Source organism: Triplophysa rosa, linkage group LG12, assembly GCF_024868665.1.
Source record: "Triplophysa rosa linkage group LG12, Trosa_1v2, whole genome shotgun sequence".
NCBI classification, from domain to species: Eukaryota; Metazoa; Chordata; class Actinopteri; order Cypriniformes; family Nemacheilidae; genus Triplophysa; species Triplophysa rosa.
The window spans coordinates 13,101,385-13,125,856 of NC_079901.1; the positions used below are offsets into that span (position 1 = coordinate 13,101,385).

Consider the following 24,472-nt stretch of genomic DNA (forward strand, 5'->3'; position numbering starts at 1 on the left):
GTACTGACTCTAGTTGCCTTTGCATCTCAAGGCAGATTAAGACCTAAAGAAGTGAAGATAACATTGATTCAAATGCAAAAATACACTTCTCTTCTCCACTGTAATCACACATGTTTCACTTCATTATCTCAACCTTTTACCCGCTGGTTATTTACCTCATCTTGTTCTTTCTTTCTTTCTTTCTTTCCTTCCTTCCTTCTTTATGTCTTTCTTTCACTCCCCGTCCTTTTCCTCTGTTCTTTTCCTATCTCAATACCCCTCGCCTTTCTCTCTCTTTCCTCAGGGAAAAGACATTTACAACACGGCTCTTATCGTTCCCTCGCTACCTCTAGCGTTTTTTTCTCCTCGCTATTTCACTTGGGAACAGGTTTCTCATTCGCTCAATGTTATGTTCGGACTTTCCTATCTTCATTGTTGCCATTCATCTCTGAATTTCTCAGGTGGGAGGACAGGACACACACACATGCGCTGTAAAGCTCTGCAGAAGGGCATTTCAGGTTCTCTCTCACCATCAGAGAAAACATAGTTTTTTCCAAACTGTTTGCAACTAAATCAAATAAATTGAGGCAGGCGACCAGAATGTCTACACGACTCTTTTGAAATGATCCCAGGACGAACATCATAAAGCAGGTGGAGAGGACATGCAGCGCTGTAATTTGGGAAAAGATGCAGACAAACATTAGTTTTGATCTATTGAGAGTATTTTGGTTTTCTATAATAGATTTTATAACTTTGCTATTATTCTCAACTGCAGAAAATGATAAAAAATCATTTTTTGAAAATGATAGAATCAGTGGGTGTCCAACCTGCCTTATGTGAGACACTTTTTATTTATAATAGAATAATACAGAGCAAAACTTCGAGGCAAACACACACACGGACAGATTTTCCTGTGAATGAGACATTCCGGGCAGGGTCAGACAGTAAGACTCGGTGGTGCCTGTCCTCTCCCTGTAACCCCACATCTCAGCAGGGCCGCTGAATGGCTGCACTGTCCTCCCATTGTTCCATCATGGCATGTTGTCCCATTCCTGCTCCCAAAACATGGACACATCAAACACTCGGCAGATAGACCACCGGCCATCACTCTCCATCTCTCTTTCTTCCTCTCCCTCGATCCTCTGCCAGGGTCATTCCTGGCATACCTGTATTTCAGCAGGCTCTCTTGTGGAGCTGCATCACAGAGCTCATTACCGAGACATTAAAACCTCTCAAAGATTCACGCAGAACTGCGGCGAGCCGACATCAGACACAAAGGGATGCTGCTATTCAAAACAAAAAAGACTGCCGAACATATTTACCGTTCATTTCTATGAGGATAAATACCAGATTGAAAGACTGGGATCGGCCAACTGTCACTGTATTATGCCTTTTCCAAATGCACCAAAGCTATAGTAACTCTTCTATAATCTTTATTACTGTCCATTCCTGATCTAACCAGGAATCATTCTTTCCATCCTTTAAAGGGATACTTCACCCAAAAATGAAAATTCTGTCATCATTTACTCACCGTCGAGTTGTTCAACAGCTGTATAAATTTCTTTGTTCTGATGAACACAGAGAAAGATATTTGGAAGAATGCTTATAACCAGACAGATTGTGCCCCCCCCCCATTGACTACCATAGTAGGAAAAAATACTTTATTATTTTTCTTTCTTTTTCTGTTGAACACAAAAGAAGACATTTTGAAGAATGTAGGACAGCAAACAGTTCTAGGGAACTTTTGACTCCCATTGTATTTTTCCTACTATGGTAGTCAATGGGGGGAAAATCTGTCTGCATACCACAGCACACTATGAAAAAAGTATTTCGATATTATCCAAGGATCTCCAAAGCTTTCCAGAATCAAAGCACTCATTGCAAACAACTGCTCAAACAAAATATTTGCCGGTTTCACACTCAGTGTCAAGACTGGTTTGTTCATACAGCAGTGACCCACCAGAACCCACATAAAGTCTTTGAACTCAAAGGGTTTCCATACCAAGGGTCTGCCCTCAACAGCAGGCCAACAATCCCAGCGGAGACCTCGTAGCCCTGAATAGTAGGTGGCTGGGGTGGGATGTGTAGCATGTGTAGACCACAAAGAGAGTCATTTCTCTTTATAAAAGCATCATGGCTGCTACTTAACTGCCTAATGTAAACATAATGAAATTAACAATAAGCCTCTCTCAAAACAGACAAACAATGCAATATAAATGAAGTAAATGAGGAATGATTGTCTTTCTTGTACAAAAATGTACACACAAATATTTTAGGTTTGTTTGTAATTCTATTAGTGTAAATATATAGTTTATGGACACAAACACAGTTTTACAATAACACATTCCCGTATGCGTCAGATATACTGTAGATTGACCAAGACTGAGCGTGTGAGAATAAAATATCCGTATGAAAAATAGAGCAACACACCCATAGGAGCGACAAGAGCAGCGCGCAACAAAGAAAGATGGAACAACAGGTGTCTCCAAAAGGTGGCAGAAAAGCGCAGGTCTCTCTTCCAAATGTGTGCAAATCTTTTATAAAAGGTCATAAAGTAGAAAAACTGCACTACCCGCAAGGAAAGTCTTTTGACAGTATTTTGGACAAAAACAATCGTGAATAAGGTCAAGGCAGGGCGGCTGGAAATAGCGCGTAATCGGCGGCTTACCTGCGGCTGCAGAGCGAGCGACACCAGAAAGATCACGGTCCATTGCTGTCCCCGGTCTACATCCTTTATCATCGCCCTAACATCACTCCTTCTGTCCATACCCGATTTCTCCCAGGAGTGCCAACTCTTTCGGTCCCTGTACATTCTCACTGCAGACATTTTCTGACTTGTTTTGCGCGTACGGAACAGCACCTCCTGCTTAAAGACGCTTATACACTGTTAATCTGTCCATCTCGAAGAGAACTGCGTGAAAATGAGCAAAACTAATTTTGGTAAGCGGTGCACGGGTAGATGGTCAGACCACCTATCTGTCTCGCACACCGGTGCTTTCCACACTCCGTGCGGAGTCCAGGGTGGGTTCACCTCCTCCTCCTCCTCTAGCTCTTCCTTCTTCCACCTGCCACGGTTAAGAAGCTTTGAATGCCCGACCTGCTGGCTCACTGACCTGAGTTTTCATCTCATTTACTTTCCCACCCACTGAAAGCGCAGTTCTTTACCCTGGCGTAACCTCCGTGCGCGCACGGCTGGGCTGTTTCGTTCCGATGCCTTTGGCGCAGCGACAAATTATAAACCTGTGATGAAAGCGAAGTGAAATCGCACAGGAAAGAGCGAACGATGAGCGATGGTGCGCTTTTCTGCGCAAGCAGACATCACCGTGGGAAACACTAGCAGTTAGAGTTGACAGAGGGTGTGTCCTCTGAATGGGAATACCCGCCACCTTGTCCGTATTCCCTTTGGATCCTGATGGCAATTAATTAACGCGTCATTAGTATTTGGGGATTCAGTCAGAAAAAAGTCCGTAGGAAGAGAAAAAAACACCCCTACCCAGTTGTGATCATTACTACAGTACATTAATTACTAACGGTTTTAAAAAGAAAATTAAACTTTTAATCGATTTTCTGTTGTCACGCGTTCAGCGGACCTGTAATACACTAGTATGGACATTTTTGCTTGTGGTTTGTTTCCATGTGTATTCCCACGGCTGTTCAGGAATAATGGCTCTCACATTTCACTTAATCTGCGTGATCAAAGAGCCACGGCGCCAATTAAGAGTCTGTTAAACAGGACAAAAGACACAGTCAGAGACTGGATACATTCAGTGCGCATGTTCATTATGGTCGCATCACCAAAGTGGAGGCGGTGTGTTTTTTCTGAATCATCATTAGGTCGTTGGGTTAAACTGTAAACCCAAACCGGACTATTCACAATGTTTGTGGGGTCCTTGCTGCTTCCAAAATGAATGCGCATGGTTGTTAGTTTGTAGGATTTATATTTTTTGTTTACAGTAAGGACCACACACACTGCCTCGAAACTCTAGAATACACTGGAAATAAACTCATTTAATGCACTTCTAGTAGGCCTATGTTTATGGGGTTACAAATGTGTAAAAATAACTACATTAAAGCGTATTTCCAATAATGATAGTTGGTCATTGCCGTCGTTATACCATATATGCCATTCTGATTTATATAATGAACTATGGTTTTACTACAGAAAGGAAACATGGTTAACCATGATAACAACAAATTAACCATGGTTTTAACATGGTAAATAATGACCAAAAGATAACACCAAAAACATGGTTACTACACATTTACTGAAAATTTAATAAAAACAATAATTTTGCCCTGCATGCCATGCCCTAGCAAAAAGTTATCGTCTCCAAAAATCTACCCATGGAGTTATTATAGTAAAATGTCCAGTTAAAATAGTAGTAATGTAAAAGTGTATAGCCTACTAACAATGTTTTTGAGCAGAACTTGCTATATTACTATATTAGACTATGGTTTTACAATACATAAAAAGGTATCTGCCATGGTTAGTAGAAATCATACAACACATGTTCTATTTTCTTGAAATGATTGGCATGACTTATTGGAAAAAATTCACTCGTTTTCAATGTCTTCGAAGGCATGGCTGCACATGCTACCACACAAAGCAACTGCTTTATGCAGAAAATATAATGAGCCAATTTTTTTGACTGAATCCTGTTTCCACCCCTAACCCCGGCGGAATGGACGCACATGCCTACCAACCGGTTATTTCCCAAAGCGGACTGACCCAGGGTCAGAACAGAGGGCTCTTCACGTCCGGCTGAGATTAGCATAGAGTGCCGCTGACCCCGATACCAACTGAATTTTAATTCATTTTAATAGATGCCTGAGAGCTGATGTTAAAAGTCGATGCTCTGACGGGTCCAGTCTCTCATACGGCTATTGGTTTACACCTGTGCTCATCTGACAGCACTGCTGTTTGGAGATGTGTTGCCATCTTCTGGTCATAGTCTGAACTGCAACTCGGGACTTAAAGTTGAAAATGTATGAAGCCAATGTTAAAAATATACAGTTATCGTAAACTATTTACGAAAAACCAACTATTCCCAGACACAGTCTATAAACACACTTCAACCCATTTCCAATGTGGGTAAACAGATTTAAAACAAGGCACTGTGATAATACAATGTGCAATGTGTTATTTTTTCAAACTGACCAACCTGTCGTTGGTCATATGACATGTGTGAGGACAGCTGTGTCCCACACTTCCCTGGGATGAGATGTGTGTCTGTTCTGTGACTCAAAGGGGGCAGTGTTGGTGGACAACAAACTGGTAGGCATGATGCCAGTCGCATGAAACACACCCACCAGCAGTTAAGGTCAGGTTTTTCTCAAGGCCGTGTGCAAAGACTTGGGAAAAATGAGGCATGCACATCAGCCTATTCAAAAAAGAAGTTGACCTCGTCATTTAGGTCACAACACAACTAAAGACATGCCTTATGACATAGCTCGTAATTATTAGATATAATATATTTCCTTAAAGTTAATTACCTCCAATACAATATGGAGAAAGAATGCGAGTTATTTGTCCATCAAAAGCAATCTAACAGACAGAATGTGCATTAAAAAATGGCCACAAAAACTGTATAAAACATTAAATCTGCTTTCATTTCACTTTCATTCATCACTCAATTTATGACCACAAATGCCTGTATATGAATCCCTCATGTCTTGCGCAAAGAAACAGTTTGCACTTTGTGACACCCACCGCAACACACGTAGTAGCAAATTAGCTTGACACACATTTAAAGACTTTAAGAACAACTCATCCAACCACAAATCTGAAATATTTGTTTCATATCAGCATGTGTATGCTATGTCTCATTCAATGAGGAAAAATTTTTTTAAAACAAAACATTTAATTAAAAGAACAAAGCTCCAGGTACAGTGTCTGGGGACCAGACTCTGGGTGCAATGCTTTAGAAGACAATTGGAGTAAAAAATAAAATGCAGATACATACAAACTCAAAGTCAACCATCTCAAATAATTGGAAACATCAGTAAAAAGATGCAGCAATGGAAATGAACCTTCACTTACTCCTTACCTTGTATTGTCCAGTACAAACATAACGGAGCAAATCCCAACAAAGATCAAATTAACAGTCCATCTTCCTTTAAGAATGGTGTATGAGGACTCCCATAAAAACCCTGAATGCAAGTATAAAGGCAGGTCTATGGGAAACGGGCATTTTTCAAATTGTTTGCATGTATGAGTGAGTATTTTTGCACACATGGCTTATTTCTTTGCAAAAGATATTTTCATAGCATTGCTTTGTGTGATCTTAAAGCCTTGCAAAGCTTCTCTGGCTGCACCGGCCTGCACATCATTATCAAACTCCACAAAGGCGATATCGTGGCGACCAGGGACGAGCCGAACTTCTTTGAACCCAGGGAACCTGTGACAAAAGAGACATCCTCATTAAGAAAATTACACATACTTTGCTACAAATAGCACAACATTTGTTCTCGTCTTCAATTTATTCATCCATGAGCTTTCCTAAAAAATTCATAAACATGATACCTTTAAATATTTGAAAGCAACACTATTTATATAAGGTAATTGCAGCATAAAGAACTATTTCTACGAGTAATCTATGAGGATTGTCTAAGGTCACCAACCCAGCAAAATAAAAACCCCACAGCACTGAACAAACTAGGTTTACAAGCATGGCATGTAAATACTCACTGGTTGAAAAGCATGGACAGCATAAGTTCGTTGGTCTCCTCTGGAAGATTGGTGAGAAACAAGATGTGATTGGGAGGGTTTTCTGAAACCTACAGGGAAAAAAATGTTAAAACAAAACCAAAAACCAAACCCCAGCTTTATTCCAATTCAAACTCATACCTGTTGTGACATCTGGCCGGGCATTTGCCCAGGCATCATCTGGCCTGGTGCCATTGCACCTGGAGGCATTTGTCCAGGTGCCATGCCAGGTGGCGGCATCATACCAGGGGGAGGCATGTAAGGAGGCTGGCCGGGCATTGGCATCATGCGAGGGGCTTGGCTCATGGGTTGCATTCCCTTTAAAGTCCCAAAAACATTGTACATTTGATAAGCAATACTTAACTAGTTTAAAATCAGAAGCAATCAACATTTTAAAAGTGAAAAAAAGTGAAAGTGACCTATTAGTCAGATATGGTGACCCATACCCGAAATGTGACCTCTGCATTTAACCCATCCAGAGAGTAGTGAACACACGCACAGCAAGTGGTGAACACACGTACCCCCGGAGCAGTGGGCAGCTATCACTGCAGCGCCCGGGGAGCAAGTAGGGGTAAGGTGCCTTGCTCAAGGGCACCTCAGTCGTTACCCGCCGGCCCTGGGAATCGAATCGGCAACCTTCTGGTCACGAGTCCCACTCTCTAACCATTAGGCCAGGACTGCCCCTTTTAAAAATGTCATGTTAAAACCACCACATATACTTACAGGCATAGCTGCTGGTACTCCAGCCATGGCAGTTGTGGCAGCAGCATTTTTCTTTCCAGAAGATGTCTCTGGGGCTTTGGGCTTTTTCTTTTCCTTCTTACGGTCTCGCTCAACATACGTACCCTTCATCTTGGCAATAATGTCAGAGTCCAGCTTTGAATACTGAATGCGCTGAAGTAGACAAAAGTATTTAGACACAGATAATAGCTCAATTTGACATGTTATATTTTTAATATTGAAATAATATACCATACCATGGGTTTGTCGTAAAATGGGAAGCCTTGCATAGACCGGAGAGCACTAGAAGCACTGTTTATCTCTTTAAATATCACAAAGGCCTGACCCCTCATTTTCAGTGTACGAGAAACAAGGATGTCCAGGATTTGACCAAACTGTGAGAATATAGCATACAGCGACTTCTTCAGTTCTAATAAAAGAGGTAAAAGACAAAAAAAATCGATCAGAACATGAACAGAAGGGTGACGGTAAAGCAAGCAAGACAAACTAGTTTAAAAGACCGCCCAATACCATCTTTTTTGATCTTTTCATTCAAGTTGTTGATGTAAATGGTGTGGTTGAGACGCATCTCCTGGCCAGCCATGATTCTGGAAGAAAGGCAAATAAGAGATATTAAACGTTTTCAGGTAATAAAACACAAACAGGTAATTGATAAACGGAGAGAAAAAGACCCCATACGGAGACAATAAGAAACGATGTGTATTTAATTGTAACGTTACGTTATTTGTACAATTAAAAACGACTGATCGACCTCGTTGTTCAAAAGCCCTCCACTTCCTAAACAGATAACTAAACCAACTAACACAACGACAAAACCCAGCTACAGATAACGCGAACTTCAAAATAAAATAAAACTGAAAATCAACAACAAAAGGGAAAATTTACTTACATTCAAAGAAAGGCGGTCGACTGCAAACATGAATTAACGCACACGGAATATTAAAAGCACACAACTTCCGCCTTAAAAACACGCCTCTCTAAAAATATGAGGAATTGATTGGACAGAAGATCTTCTGACTAATCGCTTGATTGGTAGTCTGGTCGGAATTTCCGGCGCTAAGCGACGTATGATTGGGTACTGCTTTGGATAGAGGCGGGTCATCGGGATCGTGTTACACTGTATTGTGTTCGGGTGGTGTCACATTATTGAACAGAAACTAGAAATGCATTTTCTAGTCATTATAGGAAACGTTAATAAATATAGTTTTGTTTTGTAAACAGGACGTGCATGATGTTGAAATGTGTTTGACTGAGCGCCTGTTTTATTTTAATTGACTTTCTCACTACCATGAATGCATGTCCTTATTTGGTATTCACTATGTAACGTTACCCTGTTTTTACCGCACCGGTGAAGTAACTTAGGGATCACAGCCATGTCCTGGAAAACAAAGAAATAAATTGTCAACGGTGGCGAGGGTTCGTCTCATTTTATATGATCATATTATATAAACATCGTGCGTATTCATAGCGTCATTTTGATGCCGATTTAATTAGATAACCTGTCTTGTAATACCATGCTCATGATGACACCGTTTAACGTAATGTACGTTACTATACTAGTGAATATTGTCATTTAAAGCTTTCTCTTTTTATTTATTTTCTAGTGTGAATGTCAGTATGTCAGCGCAGAAGCTTGCAGCACCTCCTCCACCCCCACTTCCCCCACCCTTATCACTGACTCCCTCAGGGTCCAGCAAGAAGAAACTTTACCAGGCTATTGCTGAAGGAAAGAGTCCAGTGGACGGAGACTATGAAGAAGCAAAGATAATTATAGGACAGAGACAAAGCAGGTAACAGGTTTAAAATAAAATCACGTGTGAAACAGACCTTTTTCTTTACCTTCAGTTTTACTATACAATTTCTCCCTGAAGTTTCAGAAAGGATGTACAGTGGTTGCTGTTCAATAAGTATGTGCCATCACTCATTCAAGATGGGCCACAGTAAGTTACCATGACCCAAATTAAACATCACTTTTGTTACTTTGCCTTGCGGTTGTTGTACTGATCATGTCTCTTATAACTTTTCTATGTATGTCAAGATGTGGCCTTGTGGCCTTATGGATGGCAGCTCATTTACTGCAGCCTCCTAAGATCGTCTCCATGGATACAGTGGTCCAAACTGCAAAAGACAAAGGATACACCGCACAAGGAGAAATGTTTTCTGGTACTTATAGTAACTAAAGGACAACTGTTATATATGGACAAAATATTATTAACGTCACCGCAGTTTTGTGTTTTACTGGATTAATGGAAGTTATTCTGCCGAGCATGTAGAAGAAACAGAAAATACTCTTTGGGAACTCTGTCAAGAATGTTTATAAATTAAAAACACTTTTTTAAATGCTATAAGGTTTTGCGAGTTATCAGCTTTTTTGTTTTGAATTAGCCAGTGACATGGCCAAGCTGGCCGAAGAAGTATGCGGGTGCAGAGTTCAGAGGTTATCTGGGGGCATGATGACAGACAACACTACCATCATTCTGAAACATCTCTCTAGCGGACAGCCTGTTCTCGTACCGTATCCTTGCTACCGGTGAAAATTTAATGATGTTTGTATTTCTATAGAATGTATTTTTTCCCTGACTGCATTGGCACAGATATGATGAGGATTTTAATCATGAGCCCTGTCTACGCAATGGCCACAAAGCCCATTGGGCAGTTGTCTCAGGTAAGACTGAATAACGAACAATTAACAACAACAACAAAAAACTCATTTATAAGTGACAATTTAATTATACTTTAAGGATAAAATTTAAAATAGCTCATTTTCAATCTATCAATATTTATCCAGGTATATTATTGGGCTTAAGTCAGGGGTGTGTGGACGGCAAACTCTTCCCGCCTGACATCACGCTTCCCTGGCTGCATCTGTCTCACAACGGAGCCTGTGTCTCCTGGCCAACTGACCGTATTGAAGAAGTGTATGTTCTGGCTAAACAGGGAAAGAGCCTACGCTACCAGCTGTGGAAGTTTGAGACAGTGGCACAGAGTAACACCCAGCTCAAAGAGATGGACCCTCAGAGGGTCAATGATGGGACACAGTATGTGCTTCCTTCTGGCGGGGTGCAGGAGGGTCTCGCAGGTGAGGTGGTGTTACTTCACACAAAGCACTCCTGCCTGATCAGAAATAACACAGAAGACTTGTGGGGTCGCCAGTGGATTGTGACACCTGTGTTTTAGACATCAACCACTAGATGTCCTCATAGTTACAATGTAAAGATATTAAAGATGAATTTAAAGGACAGACCTCACAGTTATGACCTGGTGTCTGCAATAAAGTAATAAGGTCTTTCTACTAAAGTTTAGTAGAAGTTTTACAAAATTTTTGGAAAAGTGTAATCATGTTTATTATAAGAATTGTATATGCTTAAACAGAATCTGCACACAATCTGTACTCTTGTCTTATCGCTTTATTGTTCTCTATATAAAAGTTTTACAAAGTAAAATAAAAGTATAAAATGAATTTATTTTGCACAATGCAGAGCCTGTTTGAAAGAATAAAAATGACATGTTCTCCATTTTTAGATGCATTCTCTGTTTTGGGATTTCTTGCTTCCCCATTAAATGTTTATGTAGCACTTTAAATAATTTCACCATTAACTTTTTGGTTTAGTATCTTTGCTTCATGTGAGGCTCTATTAAGAAGTTTCAGCTTGAACATTCAGGTCAGAACAAACCAAATATGTTGCTCAACATGATTTCCTGAACACAAATATGTCATTTACTGCTATCCAAAAGAACAAAATGTTTGTCTTTATGATGTAATCCCAAAGTTTCAGAACTACTCAAGTCATACGTTGTGTAAAGGAAGAGCTTTTCTGAACCGGAAATTACGCCAAAGGAAACACCACCAGAATATGGCATTTACGATACCCTTGCAATCCAGATATTAGTCGTTTTGATTGCAAGGGTAACTGCTTGTACCTTCGCCCTCATTCTCAAGTTAAAATGATATTTTATATATTAAGCCCATAATCATTGGATGTATCTGCAATCATTCTCTTAAATTAATGGTGAATAAGGAAATGAAACCGCCGAAACATATTAAACAATAACAGTTCCAGTTTATTGGATTGGCTTTCAAGAGAACAGACATTGAAGTACACCTGAGCACACATAGGAGACGGCAAGTTCAACACTCACACTGTTTTGAATGGGCCCAACAACCCACCAAAGCAATGCATCCAGTTCTCATTCTCATAAAAATGTCCTCCAAAAAGCCATTTGAACAATACGTAATACTTTAAAGAAGGCAATGGGTTTCAAGAAGAGTCTCAAAGTCATTGTCTCCACAGACAGGAAAAATACAGAGACATGGAATGTCGGAATGTTGACAGACTAACCAACTGACACGTACAGGCCTGCTCAAGTCAAAAGAACATCTAAGCCAAACAAAAAAAATAAAGATCATGACGTATGGTGACGTCAAACAGGCCAGGAGGGTTAAAGTGATAGTTCACCCCAAATAAAAAATTCTGTCATCATTTACTCACCCTTTTGTCATTTCAAAGTTAACAACATTTTTCAAAATATCTTCTTTTGTGTTCTGCAGAAGAAAGTCATAGAGGTTTAAAATGACAAGAGGGTGAGTAAATGATGACCGGATTTTAATTTTTAAACATTAATAACGTGGGTTTGGTGTTGTGCAAGAGGATATTTTATGTTTATTATGTGTTCCAATTAAATTTTTAAGAATAACAGCTTGTGGCCTGATGAAAGCAGGAAATGTTTCTACTGACCACAGCACCAAATTTGAGCAACCAAAAATGCCACAACGCTTCTCATGCATATCAACAAACTTTCCACCAGATTGTGGAGCTAATTTGTCAAATTTGTTCTGTGTAAATTAAGTGATATTTTGATATATATATCCTAACGTATCCTATAAACTAAACCAAGACAACACAAAGTGAACACTGCAGTCAGGTGGCCGGTAGGTCACCTCAAAAAGCAACTCAACCAGCACAAAATTAATTTAACAGATTAAACTACTGCATCAAAAACACAAGACAAAACAACGATATAATGTGGGTGTGCTTGTTACACATTTTTTGTAACCGTGGCTGTATTGAAGAATGCTAACTCTGTGCTATCTGGTCACTAAATAGACTAAATTCAATCCTGGTGAGAACCCTTGATCATCCTCATTCTCACGGTCATGAAAGACAGATAGTGTTGAAGTAAAAATTTCCAAAAGTAAGACTACCTTACTGACAGTCAAATTCTGCTATTTGATAGTAATTTAATGTTTAACTTCTATCTACACTTACATTTGATATCTTTATATAGTAAACTGAACAGTTTCAAAATTAAAACGTTTCCATGATTCAGTTCCTGCAGAATATTAATAGACGTTACAGACATGATAGCGATTATGGAAATAAAGTGAATTGAAACTAAATCTAAATAATCATATAACAAAACCAGAATGTTAAAAATATAAACATATAAAGCTTATAAAAAGCACCGTCAATACAATTAAATAACTTATTTACATAACCGTGGAAACCCAAATAGACAAATGAACAAAGCAAATTTCCAGTCTAATAGTGTTGTCAACATACCTTAAGGTAAAAAAAAGAGAAAAAAGCACATGAAAACTAAGCAAATATTCTTAAAAGAATAAACATGTCTGTGTGCCCTTAAAAAACAAAACAGACATCATGTAGTTGATCCTCGTCTGTATCTCTTCACTGTCTGTTCTCATTCAGTATCAGTGTATTTTGACTCTTGTGGAGTTTCTACACAGAACAACGCAAACTTTGCTGACCACTGAATTTCAAAATTCTGGCCAACAGCTCCAGTTTTCCATCCATTTGTAAATGGTTGTCTTTGCATCTCCCCCAACAGCACAGAGACAAAGAGCACGGTCATCTCAGGTTTAATATCCATCGTGCACCTCCAGCTAGAAGAACAGACCCATCGATCCTCTATGTCCTTCAGGTTTGAACCAGATACAACGCATCCATCAGGACCGGGATTAAGAGTTCTGCAACATTTCACCGAAGATCTGAATCAGATTGTCCAGACCCCACAGGTACCCGTCCTCTCGGTTTCCCTCTGCCCAGGGCGTGCGGTGGTCAAGGGTTTGGGGTGATGGCAGTTTGACTGTCTTACCAAAGTCAATCATCCAGACTCGGGCCAGGCCGGAAGCATCATGCACAAAGAGCAAAGAACTCCCAACCACCTGGAAATAAAGAGAAGGATTTCTTCAAATGAATGGGATACACTTTTTGAGCTTACGAAAAACGAATTCCGGAGATGTTTTAGTGCAGGCATGCAACGAACCAACTCCTCACCTCATGCGTCTTGAAGAAGTCTGATATTTCTAGAACGCAGCGTAATTCCTCCAGTCTCTGCAGGTAACTTCTCTAAACAAACAGTAGAAGAAGAATGAGAATCAGTTTCAAACTGTCCATTCCACAATAAAAGGTTCAGTCCTTAGTTTACACAGATGAAGGATTAACCCCACAGCAAATAAATCAATATAGACAAAATCAACTACATACACCACCCATCACTCAACATACAACACAAAAATTCATTGGCATTATATAAAATAGGAATTTACTATATAAGATGAATATATAACAGGAAATATAAGAGCAATGAACATTTTGGTAGCACTTTATTCAACTGTCTTCATGTACAAGCACTTTTTATGTAGTTGCAAATATTTTGTTTTGTAAATACACATACTGCACAACAAAGTGTAACCAACATTTCTTCAGGAGCAACTAACCAGTAACTGTGTGTTTCCATCCACAAAGTCATTCAAGGCCTTCATCACCTGCTCCTTACACTTGGTTTTCTTAAAGCTGGTGTTGCAGGTACCATCTGCTTTCTAAAAAGAGGGAACATGTAATGGTTATGCTTCTGTGTAAAAAAAGCGACAACACTGTATAATATGTTAACACTAACTTAACAATGAACTATGTTTAAAGCATTTATTGCATGTGGTTTGAGTTTATTTGTGCTAATATTTAATTTAATTAAAATATATATATTAAAAAAATGTATTATGAACTAACATGAACTGACGGACGTATATTTGAAGAGTTTGGTTCCAAAATGAGATGTCTCAGTTTAAAAAAAAATCAAAAATCATGTTTTTTTATTGTGTGTTCCAATTAATATCAATCAAACTGCAGTTGGTTTGTTTTGATTTAAACCATATTAACTAATAATAAATAAAAAAATACAGCTAACTAACATCTCATTTTGGAACCAAACTCTTCATTTATAAATTAACCAAATTAATAGATGCTGTAAAAAAAAGACTGGTCATTGCTATGCACCTAATGCATCAACCAATGTTAAATGTATAGAACCTTATTTTACAATAATGAGACCAAAAACATTCTGCAGATTACAAATGATAGTCAAACTATCGGTAAATAGCAGAGTTGCAATTAGCTGCAACATCTGTTGTAACCACCATTTATTCCTGCATAGAAATATTTGCATGTTTTAAAAAAGACTATAGCCTAATGCTTTAAACAGATAACCAGTCATATTTCACTGATGTAAAATATACACAGTAAAAAAAAACGTTCCATTTTGCATTGCCTCAGGTCACAAGATCAAGTGATAGTCAGTGTCATATCTCCCACCTTGATGCCCTCTATTCGAAAGCCTAAAGTGGCTGTTGAGCTCAGCGTCTCTCTCCACTGCATGTAGTCTGGTTTGAGAACGGCCTGCTGGGCTCTCTCCTCAGGACTGGGAGCGCTTGGGTCCACGGCTACCATCTTCTCATACATGTCCTTCCTCAGGCGAGGATGCTCACGGGCCTTCATAAGCTCTTCCTCCAGGTACGTCCTGTGGTAAAGTAAACCGAACCGTCAATCAAACTGATCACAGCCCTCATGTATTACCCACCCTCCTGCTTCTTGCAGCCTGATCGTGTGAACGTGCAGATGGTAGTATCTTCTTTCTATACGTGCTCACATGTGACTTCGAAGCAAATTTTCACAGAATTTCATTGGACTACTTTTATTTTTTAATCTATTCTCCCTCACCTGCTTCCCATCTTGCAATCCATGATCGAAGGAGAGTCAAATTCAGCCAGCAGATCATCCATCAAGTTGTAATCCTGGTCATTGTGCTGCACGACACCATAGTAACCAGGTACAAATGGTCGGAGTTTATCATTCATCAGCTGTTGAAGGCACAGTTGCTCGCATTGACAGTACTTCTTCAACAGTTTTCCGTTCTCACCCGCCTGGAAATTTCCTTCACACACACACAGGAAAAAATGTGTGAATTTTGTCGGGTTCGTTATAATGCCGGCCGTTATGTTGTTTTTCTTTATTTAGAGTGAAGGGATAATAAACGGGATGTGTTAATACCTGCGTGGCCAGCAAGCTGAACCCAAGGATAACGTTTCTTAAAGGACACAAATGGAGAGTGCACCATGGTCTTTATCTTCCGCCACGATTTAGTCTGAAATCAAAGAAAACACACAATCAGATTCGGGATGAATGATAATATTAGATATTATTATTAGATAGATATATGTTTTTTTATTGGATATATTAGTTCAGATGAGACCAATATACTGCATTTGCTCATCGAAAGGCTTTTATCTTGTGAGACTGACCTAAAAACCATAAACTGATGCTAAACAAACCAAATGCTTTTTTTGGTCATGGGTATTAAAGTTTCAGGGAGGGGACTTATCAGAAAAACAAGGTCAACACTGGAGCTCTGACGCAAATAAGTATTTGTCTCTGATTCATCAGGTGTATGTAAGAATGTGGAAAATTACATAACTGTTTGTATACACACTGGTAAACTATCTCATGATGTCTTGGATTCCTCTCAAGCTTTTACCTTCACTTGCTTTCTTTTATCATTTGTTCTCACAGGAATACGGAAACAACTTAAGCCGTGCCCGGAAAAAAAATGTTTCCAAGACATGATATGGCAGCTTTGAGCATACCCTACATACCTGCAGCGCGTGTGAACCTTAAAAGGACGCTTATATGCACAAACTTGTGGAGTGGGCGGAGCTTGGTTTTTTGGTATGTGGGTGCCAGTGCAAAAGCCTGGGTTGGTTGCAAACCTTTGCTGCAATGTGGAAATGTGAAATTCCAATATATTTTTCAACTTTTCCTCTCTGAAAATGTCCCTTTTTGCTAAAAAATAAAAATGTACATTATTTATTCAAAGTGACTTTATTACAGAAGCTTTATTACATTTATATCCTAATAATCTTAAATCAAGAGAATACATTTTAATTCTATGTGTATTTTGCAAGCTAAACGCCTTATTGCACTTCATTGGAAAAAGCTAGAGGCACCAAGAATACAGAGGTGGTTTAGAGAGATGGTACTAAATATGTCAATGGAGAAAAATAACGTATATTAATTCAAGGAAAATATAAAGCTTTTGAAGATGCTTGGAACCCCTTTATAACTTTTATAGAAAATGAGAATGAAGACATGTTCAATGGGATAACGGAAGTTATGTAAGAATACGTATAATTTGTGTCCTGTAATAGGAGGCCTTAAAGATGTGTGTTTTTTATGTATTTTATTATTATTTTCTTTGTTTGTTTGTCTGTTTCCATTCCTTTTTTTGATGATTGAAATGATGTGAATGCTGTTTGTTATAATTTGTGAAGTTATGTTTGTTTAATTAAAAAGCAATAAACATATAAAAAAAAGTGACTTCAAGCTATACCTTTTTTTGTGTCACAGAAATCAAACCCATGACTTTTGCAATGCAATGCTCTAGCGATTGAGCTACAGGATCACAAATGTTGAGTAATAAACTATAAAAAAGCAGTCTTGTCAGTTAGCTCAGACTTTTGGACTCCGCTTAACTTCTTTTATCTTCTCTTTACACACAGTCATTCCCTTCATCTACCCACCGACCGCAGTCTCTCACACCTCTCGACATCTGCTCTCACTAGTCCACTGCTCCTTCTCCACACACACAGATGTAATTCAGTCTATCCGTTTCCTGTCCACCCCGGGGGACAGACGATACTTCACACAGTCATCTTCTTTGTTTGTTTGACATCTCACAGCATGTACTGTGTTCAACGTAAGCCCAGAAAAATGCAAGGTAAAAAAGTCAGACTACCATTATCTGCTTACAAACCCAATCGATCACATCAACAATGGTTAAAGAACTTTTGCAAATAACATGTTTTATGCTTAGATAATATTTAATAAGCCAATATGACATGCTACAACACACTGAACTAATTTATGGTTACCACTCCTGATAATAATAACTAGAATAACTGTTGTCACGGACGGTGACAACGACCGAGCCGTGTGAGATGTTCCAATGAGATCAATCTATGGGTCAAAGGTCACACCCTTAACAAACAGAGCTGCTCCATCTTCTCGTTGACTTATCTCAAGGACAAACACACACACACACACACACACACACACGTATGTTTTATCATCTCCGTGGGGACAGTCCATAGGCGTAATGAGTTGTATACTGTACAAACTGTATATTTTATCCCCTAACCCAACCCCTAAACCTAAAGATCGTAGAAAACTTTTTGCATTATTAGATTTTCAAATATTATCGTTCTGTACAATTTATAAGGTTTTGTGCCCGTGGGGACCTCAATTTTGGTCCCCACAGTGACACGGGTCCCCATGAGTTGGTGTGCATTCAGGTTTAGGTCCCCACTAACATATAAAAACCAAGTCCACACACACGAACCAGATCCATGTGTCAGGTTAAAGGAACAGTTCAGCCAAAAAATGAGAATCTGTTCAAATTGCTTTGTTCCGATGAACACAGAGAAAGATATTTGGAAGAATGCTTGTAACCAAACCGTTCTCGGCCACCACTGACTACCATAGTAGGAAAATTGACAATGGTAACTGTTTGCTTTCCTACATTCTTCAAAATATCTTCTTTTATGTTCAGCAGAACAAAGAAATGTATAAAGCAATTTTTCCTACAATGGTAGTCAGTGGTGGGCAAGAACTGTTTGGTTACAAGCATTCTTCCAAATATCTTACTCTGTGTTCATCGGAACAAAGACATTTATATAGATTTGTAACAACTATAGATTTGTGTCAAATGATGACAGAATTTTTTTTTTTTATTGGGTGTACTGTTCCTTTAATACTGCTCTTTTAGTCCATACTATCGATCTACAATATCAACAACTAAAAGGATTTGCAGATTTCTAAATTCACTTCACACCTACAGTGTGTTTACATGCAATCGGTTACCTAAACAACAGGAACTCCCTGCTGCCAAAAATGATCTGAACAAAAGCACATGCACTCCATAAAAGCACACACATTACACAAGCACACACGACTCCAGCACTACCCTACAACCACACTCGCATCCGGGAAACAGACTGAAGAGTTTAAAACACATCACACGACGTGCAGCACTGGTTAACGTACTGCTGAGATCGCCCTCTCTTCTCTGTGATGTTCAGGTCTCGCTCATCCTCATATGGACCTCTGGGGCCTCTCACCATCTCCATCTCATCAGTTAATGCTCTCTCATTTCTCAGACACATCTTATCTACTCTCCCTGCCTCTAATCCAGTGGTTCTCAAACTTTTTTGTTGTAAGGCCCCCTTTGTGTAGAGTGCATTGCTTTGCAGCAAATAAAGACTTATAATCTTAAAAAATTTCAATATATTCAAAATATTCAGTTAAACAATGCTAAAACATCAATTCTTTTGGTTGGTGGCATTGTTTTTCTGATGTTTGATTGCACAAAATTTATGATAAATATCTATATTTCTAAAATGCCACAAAATCTGTGGCCCCCTGGAACCATCTTGGCGGCCCCCAGCAGGCCACGACCCCCAGTTTGAGAACCACTGCTCTAATCCACTAACAGCACTTTCTTCATTAGCTTTCAAAGAACGTGTGACACAAAACAGCTATATATAACCACACACACCCATCACAATCTCTTACTATCTTTGTCATTTACAAACAATAGCAAAGAAATACAGAAAATATCAAATAAACACTGCAATGACTGAAGTTCTAAAACAGTGATATGTGGTTGCTGAAGTGTTCAAGAACTTACTGACTAAAGCCCACCCTCCCAGGACCCCTCCATCTATTCGAGTGTAAGGAATTAGTTCATTTGGTATATCACTTAGGAAAGCAATAGCACATTTCTCAACAAGTCACGTGATGAGAGACATCGTCATTTACTCACAGATAGTGCACAGTTTCGAGTCAGGTTTTGCTCTTTAAGAAAAATCCCAGACAGAAAATATGAGCAACAGTTAAGCTTGCCTTAGAAAACAGCACTATCAAATATAATAAATGCACTTTTCGGTCTTTTAGTATTCGTATATGTTGTAAAAACCCCACCCACCCCCACTACCCACCTCCTCCCCCACTGTAGCCATCCATTTTTCCACTTCTCCCCACCCTGTTGTTCCTTTCATCTGTTTTACTCTCTCTTTAAGAAGATTCTAAAGCCCAGAAACTCATTTTCATTACAAAGGTGATAAACCTGTCCAGCAACTTCACACCAGAGAAATCAGGCCAATCAGAAACATCGTGGAAAGCAGAGAGCTAGTTACTACACTTTCTCTAACACTTTGCATGCTGGTATTGTGTATGAAGTGTTCTGTTTTGTGTGAGAGATGGTGAAATAAAAGCATGTTTGAGATATGAATTTCAGCAGTGAAAGCAGTGCTGTATGATTTCTTCTGCATTTGGCCCAAACAACTGTCAAACAAACATTTTGTCAGACAAACTGAAACATTATGGAAATCAAGTCATTAGTACACACACACACAATAGCAAAACTATTTTTTGGTCATTTTGGTGTCAAGACCACTGAAACATGGAGCGACATAGATTGAGAAAGAGATGAAAAGAGAAACGAGAAGCACTGCCATATATGGCTTTATGGTTACTTAGCGACGAAGGAACCGCCCACAACTTAATTTTCCATGACATAATCTCTATAGTGTCTCTCAGAGATGGCATCAGAATGTGCGTATGTGTGTGCAGAGGGCTGTGGATGTCAGCAGCTGATGTAAAAAGGTCATGTTTGGTCATTTATTACCACAAAGAAATGTTGAAACACTTCCACAGTCCACATGAAAAAATACTATACAAAAGTATTTACTATACTGCAGTACAATTCCTAGATACTAGTATAGTGTTTTTAAAATTTACTATATCTACTTTATTTCCATTTACAACAGTTAAAACTACAGAATACTATTGTATATTACAGTGGGCATTTTACAGCTTGGTGGTCATTCTAAAAATACTTGACTCCAAAGTGTAGTGATCTTCCCATCAGGATCAAGCATTCCAGTAAGACGGGTAATAAAAAGGATGTTTAAACGGCGACAAAAAAAGATAAACTAGGAAAACAATAAGTTTAGCAAGTCATTTCCTGACAATCACTGTCTCCAGTCCAGACTGATTCATCCTGATTCACGGAGGAACGGGATAGATTGAGAAAGCAATGTAAAATGAGCACGGAAGTGCTCATGAGAAGAAAACAATGCATGTATGTGTGTCATAAGATATCAGCCCTGTTGTTTGAATTACTTAATAGTCCTGTTTAACAAAGCAACAAATTCCTAATATAACTTTTCGAATAACTCTATTTGATACCAATACTTTCCACCGAAAAGCATATCAATATTAACGTTATCTTTTGATACAGGCCAATATTTAAGTTACATTCACTGTAAGACACCTTAAAAATGCTTCAATATAAAACTATTTAAACTTACTGTCATTTCAGTCAAGGTATCAGAATGCGGGATTTCTGGAAATTGAGCTCATGATCCCGGTATTACTAGTGTGTTAAGCTCTATACCAAAACGTAGAATAACAATCATTGATTCACATGACTCAGTGCTCCGATTTACTAATCTGTCAACAGGTTTTATTCAGATAGAGGTCATCAAAAGCAACCAGGTCTCATTAGATGTACAGGTACTCACTGTGCAATCAGGAAACAATTAGGATGAATGAATCACCAGGACAAACCTTGCCCGAACATGTTGTCTAACACAATTCCTGGAGATTTTCCTATAGAATTTGGGATTTTCCTAGCTGGAATGTGTGGTCACAGGGGTCTGACTGCACCATTTGTCATTTATGAACGTCTGGAACCATGTGTTGTGGAAATAACCTTCGGAAATTATGTCACTACATTTGAAAGCCCTGAGTTTCAGTGCATTTTGAATCCAATTTATATCAAAAAGCTCAGTTTAGCCTACATTAGGTTTATATTACTCACTATGCCCTTTTTCACTTTCTTCTCGGGTAGTAAATTACTGAACCACGCATATAAAAACATCTGCCGAGAGTCTCCACCAGTCAACTGTTCCAAAGGCCAACAAATTCCAGCTATATAAACTATTTTCAAACTGGAAGCTTTGTGTCAGAAAACAACTGAAACTAAAAAGGAGCATACCAATGTGTCCGAGATAAACCCTTTATCAGCACTATGATATATAAGTCAATGAGATACCAGACAAGGTCCAGTTTTAAAAACAAAGCAATGTACATCAACATAATTAAGGGCTGCATAACGATTAATCGCGACTAATCGTTTGCAGAATAAAAGTTTTTGTTTACATAATATATGTTGGTGTACTGTGTGTGATAATTATGTATTTATAAATACACACACATGGATGCATGATTTTAAGAAAAAATATATTTAATATTTATATATAATATAAATTATATATATAAATATAAAACATATCAAAAGTTACATATGTCTTAATCATATACAGTACATGCATGTACGTGTATTTATATATACATAATTATCACACGCAGTACACCAACATATATTATGTAAACAAAAACGTTTATTCTGCAAACAATTAGTCGCGATTAATCGTTATGCAGCCAGCAATAATGCATACATTTCATGTTTTTGTTGCATGTTTTGTTGAAAAGGCCATACTGGCAACCATAAAGCCATATTCAATGTGCTTTCCTGATGGGATATATCAGTGGACAACAGGAAGCACAAGATCACATGATAAACTGCTAAAAAACATCATGTGATATTATGTTAATACACAAACACTTCATAAAGCGCCCTACACTACCACTTGAAACAAACAAACAAAAATCTAAAATGAATGACATGGCAAAATAAGATACCTACCCCTCCTAATTCATCCGGCCTGACAAACATGTTGCACATACTGGGGGACAGACTGCTGGTCTCTATGTCACTCCCTGTGAAATCATCCTCCGACTCCTCAAACGATGATGCAGAGGATAAACCTGCAGATGAGGAGCTGGATAGTTTCCTGTGGAACAGAGAGGGCGCAGGAGAGCCTCCGCATCCGCTGTCCGAGCAGGGCGAGTCCTCATCGTGATGCAAGTCCAGTGAAAACCCACCCATGCTTAACGTTAGATCACTTATTTGCGGACTGTCTTGACCAGGATCTAAATCATCATGAGTTACTATAAGTTTAGGAATAGTTCCTGTGAACGGGCTTGCGACTTGCTCCACGGGACTAGAGAGAGGCTGGTCCTCCTCTCCGTGCTTAAACGTGTCACATCGCCAAGTCGGCACTGAGGTTTTTAGCGCGCCCGGTGCAGAAGTGACACCAGGAGTTTTGGTCATTTCTTTATCTAACCGAGACGAACAACTAAACACGCAGTTCGTAGCCTCTACCGCGACACAGTCCGGCGTGTTCAGGCACTCGATCGCACTCGAACCCGCGCCCGGAGTCACGGCAACTCCTTCCGACACTCGTTCCATGTCCACCCGTAAGACGCAACACTCATGGTTCTCTCCCCGCAGTCCTTCGCTCTCTCCGCTTTGGGAATCCGACACGGAACCAAAGCTCGCATCGATCGATAAGCTCGTCTCCCCTTTCAAAAGTGTCAAGTTTTCACGCACATGTTGCTTGCTGCAAGAACGCTCGTTCAAAAGCAACGCTTTCGGCGTATGTGTGCTTATATCCGCGCACTTTCCCACTTTCGAGTTGTCCTGCCAGCACGTGTGAACGCTTCGGAGCTCCTTAGTTTTCATCGAATTGTCGTCTAACCGGTCACCGGTTTTTGTCAAACAAACAAGTCCTCGTACGCGTACTTTTTTAGCTCTAGCTTGAGCTGCGTTGTGACCGCCGCCGCTACTGCTGCTGCTACTGAAGGATTGGCCCATTCTGCACACCGTACACATCACTCACACGAAGCCATTTAAACGCCACGCCCACTGTCGAACGCGCAACTCTGTCAAAAGTCATGACTGATCTGTCTGTGAAAGCAACATGAACAAAGATAACAACTATATGACGCACAGTTTCTTATGGCAGTAACATGACAAGTAAAAAAAATCAATAATATCAGTCACCACGATACTCTGATTCACCTAAAACACAACACTTCAAAAATCGATCTATATATTAATCCAACTCATATCCCTTTTTAAAAGGAGAACCAAAACCAAACATATAGTCACATATGTAATTTGCTAACACGAGTTGCTTTTTCCAAACAATCCGATTCAAGCATTTACCAGAACTGCCATATTTCAATATCATATAGGCTAGGCTACATCACGGGGAATCGTTAAAACAAACGTAGTCATTTGAAGATAATGTGACTTATCGTGATTGCATATTATAAAACATAATGCTTTTATAGCTGGGATAAAGGTCAATAACTTTATGAAGGTGTATCTAAGTTTTAAACTTAGTTCTTGTGGTCCATCTCGATATTTGTCTCCCTCCCGTGTTGAAAGTGTGAAACGACGTCTATTGAGCAACGTACACAGTATTAAATGAACCGTGTTTGCGAACAATGTAGTGCATTATACACATACAGTCTGACCACAAGGTAGGGCCACATTCACCACAGTTACATCAGTATGTCAACACAGACACCAACGCAGCAACAAACATTTTGTTTCATGTATAAAGATCTCATGATTACTTGGTAATGGATGCTGTCTTAATAAACGTTTAGCCAAAGTTATTCAAATGTAGTGTCATTAAAATCTCTCAAAGTCTACAGAGATGCACAGTTCAATAAGGATTGATACAGAAACAAAGAAATACAGGAAGTGAGCTGGAGAAAC

The 24,472-nt window shown here is 39.2% G+C and overlaps 4 protein-coding genes across 5 annotated transcripts in view; 1 reads left to right on the plus strand and 3 right to left on the minus strand.

The window, feature by feature from the left end:
- The window catches only part of LOC130563286 (protein jagged-1b), a 39,125-nt gene extending 35,769 nt beyond the window's left edge, over positions 1-3,356 (minus strand). For both annotated transcript variants that reach the window (XM_057348732.1, XM_057348731.1), the window contains exon 1: positions 2,648-3,356. In XM_057348732.1, coding sequence (XP_057204715.1) covers positions 2,648-2,806 — 159 coding nt within the window. In that variant the 5' untranslated portion in view covers positions 2,807-3,356. The remainder of the gene's footprint in view (positions 1-2,647) is intronic.
- Positions 3,357-6,168: 2,812 nt separating this feature from the next.
- Positions 6,169-8,405, minus strand: snrpa (small nuclear ribonucleoprotein polypeptide A). Its single transcript, XM_057348126.1, has 7 exons — positions 8,316-8,405; positions 7,937-8,013; positions 7,663-7,835; positions 7,409-7,579; positions 6,827-7,003; positions 6,668-6,756; positions 6,169-6,377 (listed from the first exon to the last, which is right to left on the minus strand). The coding sequence occupies exons 2-7, from the start codon at positions 8,007-8,009 to the stop codon at positions 6,218-6,220; spliced, it is 843 nt and encodes a 280-aa protein (XP_057204109.1). The 5' UTR covers positions 8,010-8,013; positions 8,316-8,405; the 3' UTR covers positions 6,169-6,217.
- A 156-nt stretch (positions 8,406-8,561) lies between these two features.
- On the plus strand, positions 8,562-11,339 carry actmap (actin maturation protease). The gene is made up of 7 exons (XM_057348020.1): positions 8,562-8,842; positions 9,031-9,216; positions 9,298-9,366; positions 9,465-9,589; positions 9,812-9,941; positions 10,021-10,091; positions 10,215-11,339. The coding sequence occupies exons 2-7, from the start codon at positions 9,044-9,046 to the stop codon at positions 10,601-10,603; spliced, it is 957 nt and encodes a 318-aa protein (XP_057204003.1). The 5' UTR covers positions 8,562-8,842; positions 9,031-9,043; the 3' UTR covers positions 10,604-11,339.
- Positions 11,340-11,467: 128 nt separating this feature from the next.
- On the minus strand, positions 11,468-23,572 carry itpkcb (inositol-trisphosphate 3-kinase Cb). Its single transcript, XM_057348019.1, has 7 exons — positions 22,547-23,572; positions 15,772-15,865; positions 15,442-15,655; positions 15,037-15,241; positions 14,166-14,267; positions 13,723-13,794; positions 11,468-13,610 (listed from the first exon to the last, which is right to left on the minus strand). The coding sequence occupies exons 1-7, from the start codon at positions 23,555-23,557 to the stop codon at positions 13,404-13,406; spliced, it is 1,905 nt and encodes a 634-aa protein (XP_057204002.1). The 5' UTR covers positions 23,558-23,572; the 3' UTR covers positions 11,468-13,403.
- Positions 23,573-24,472: the final 900 nt, after the last annotated feature.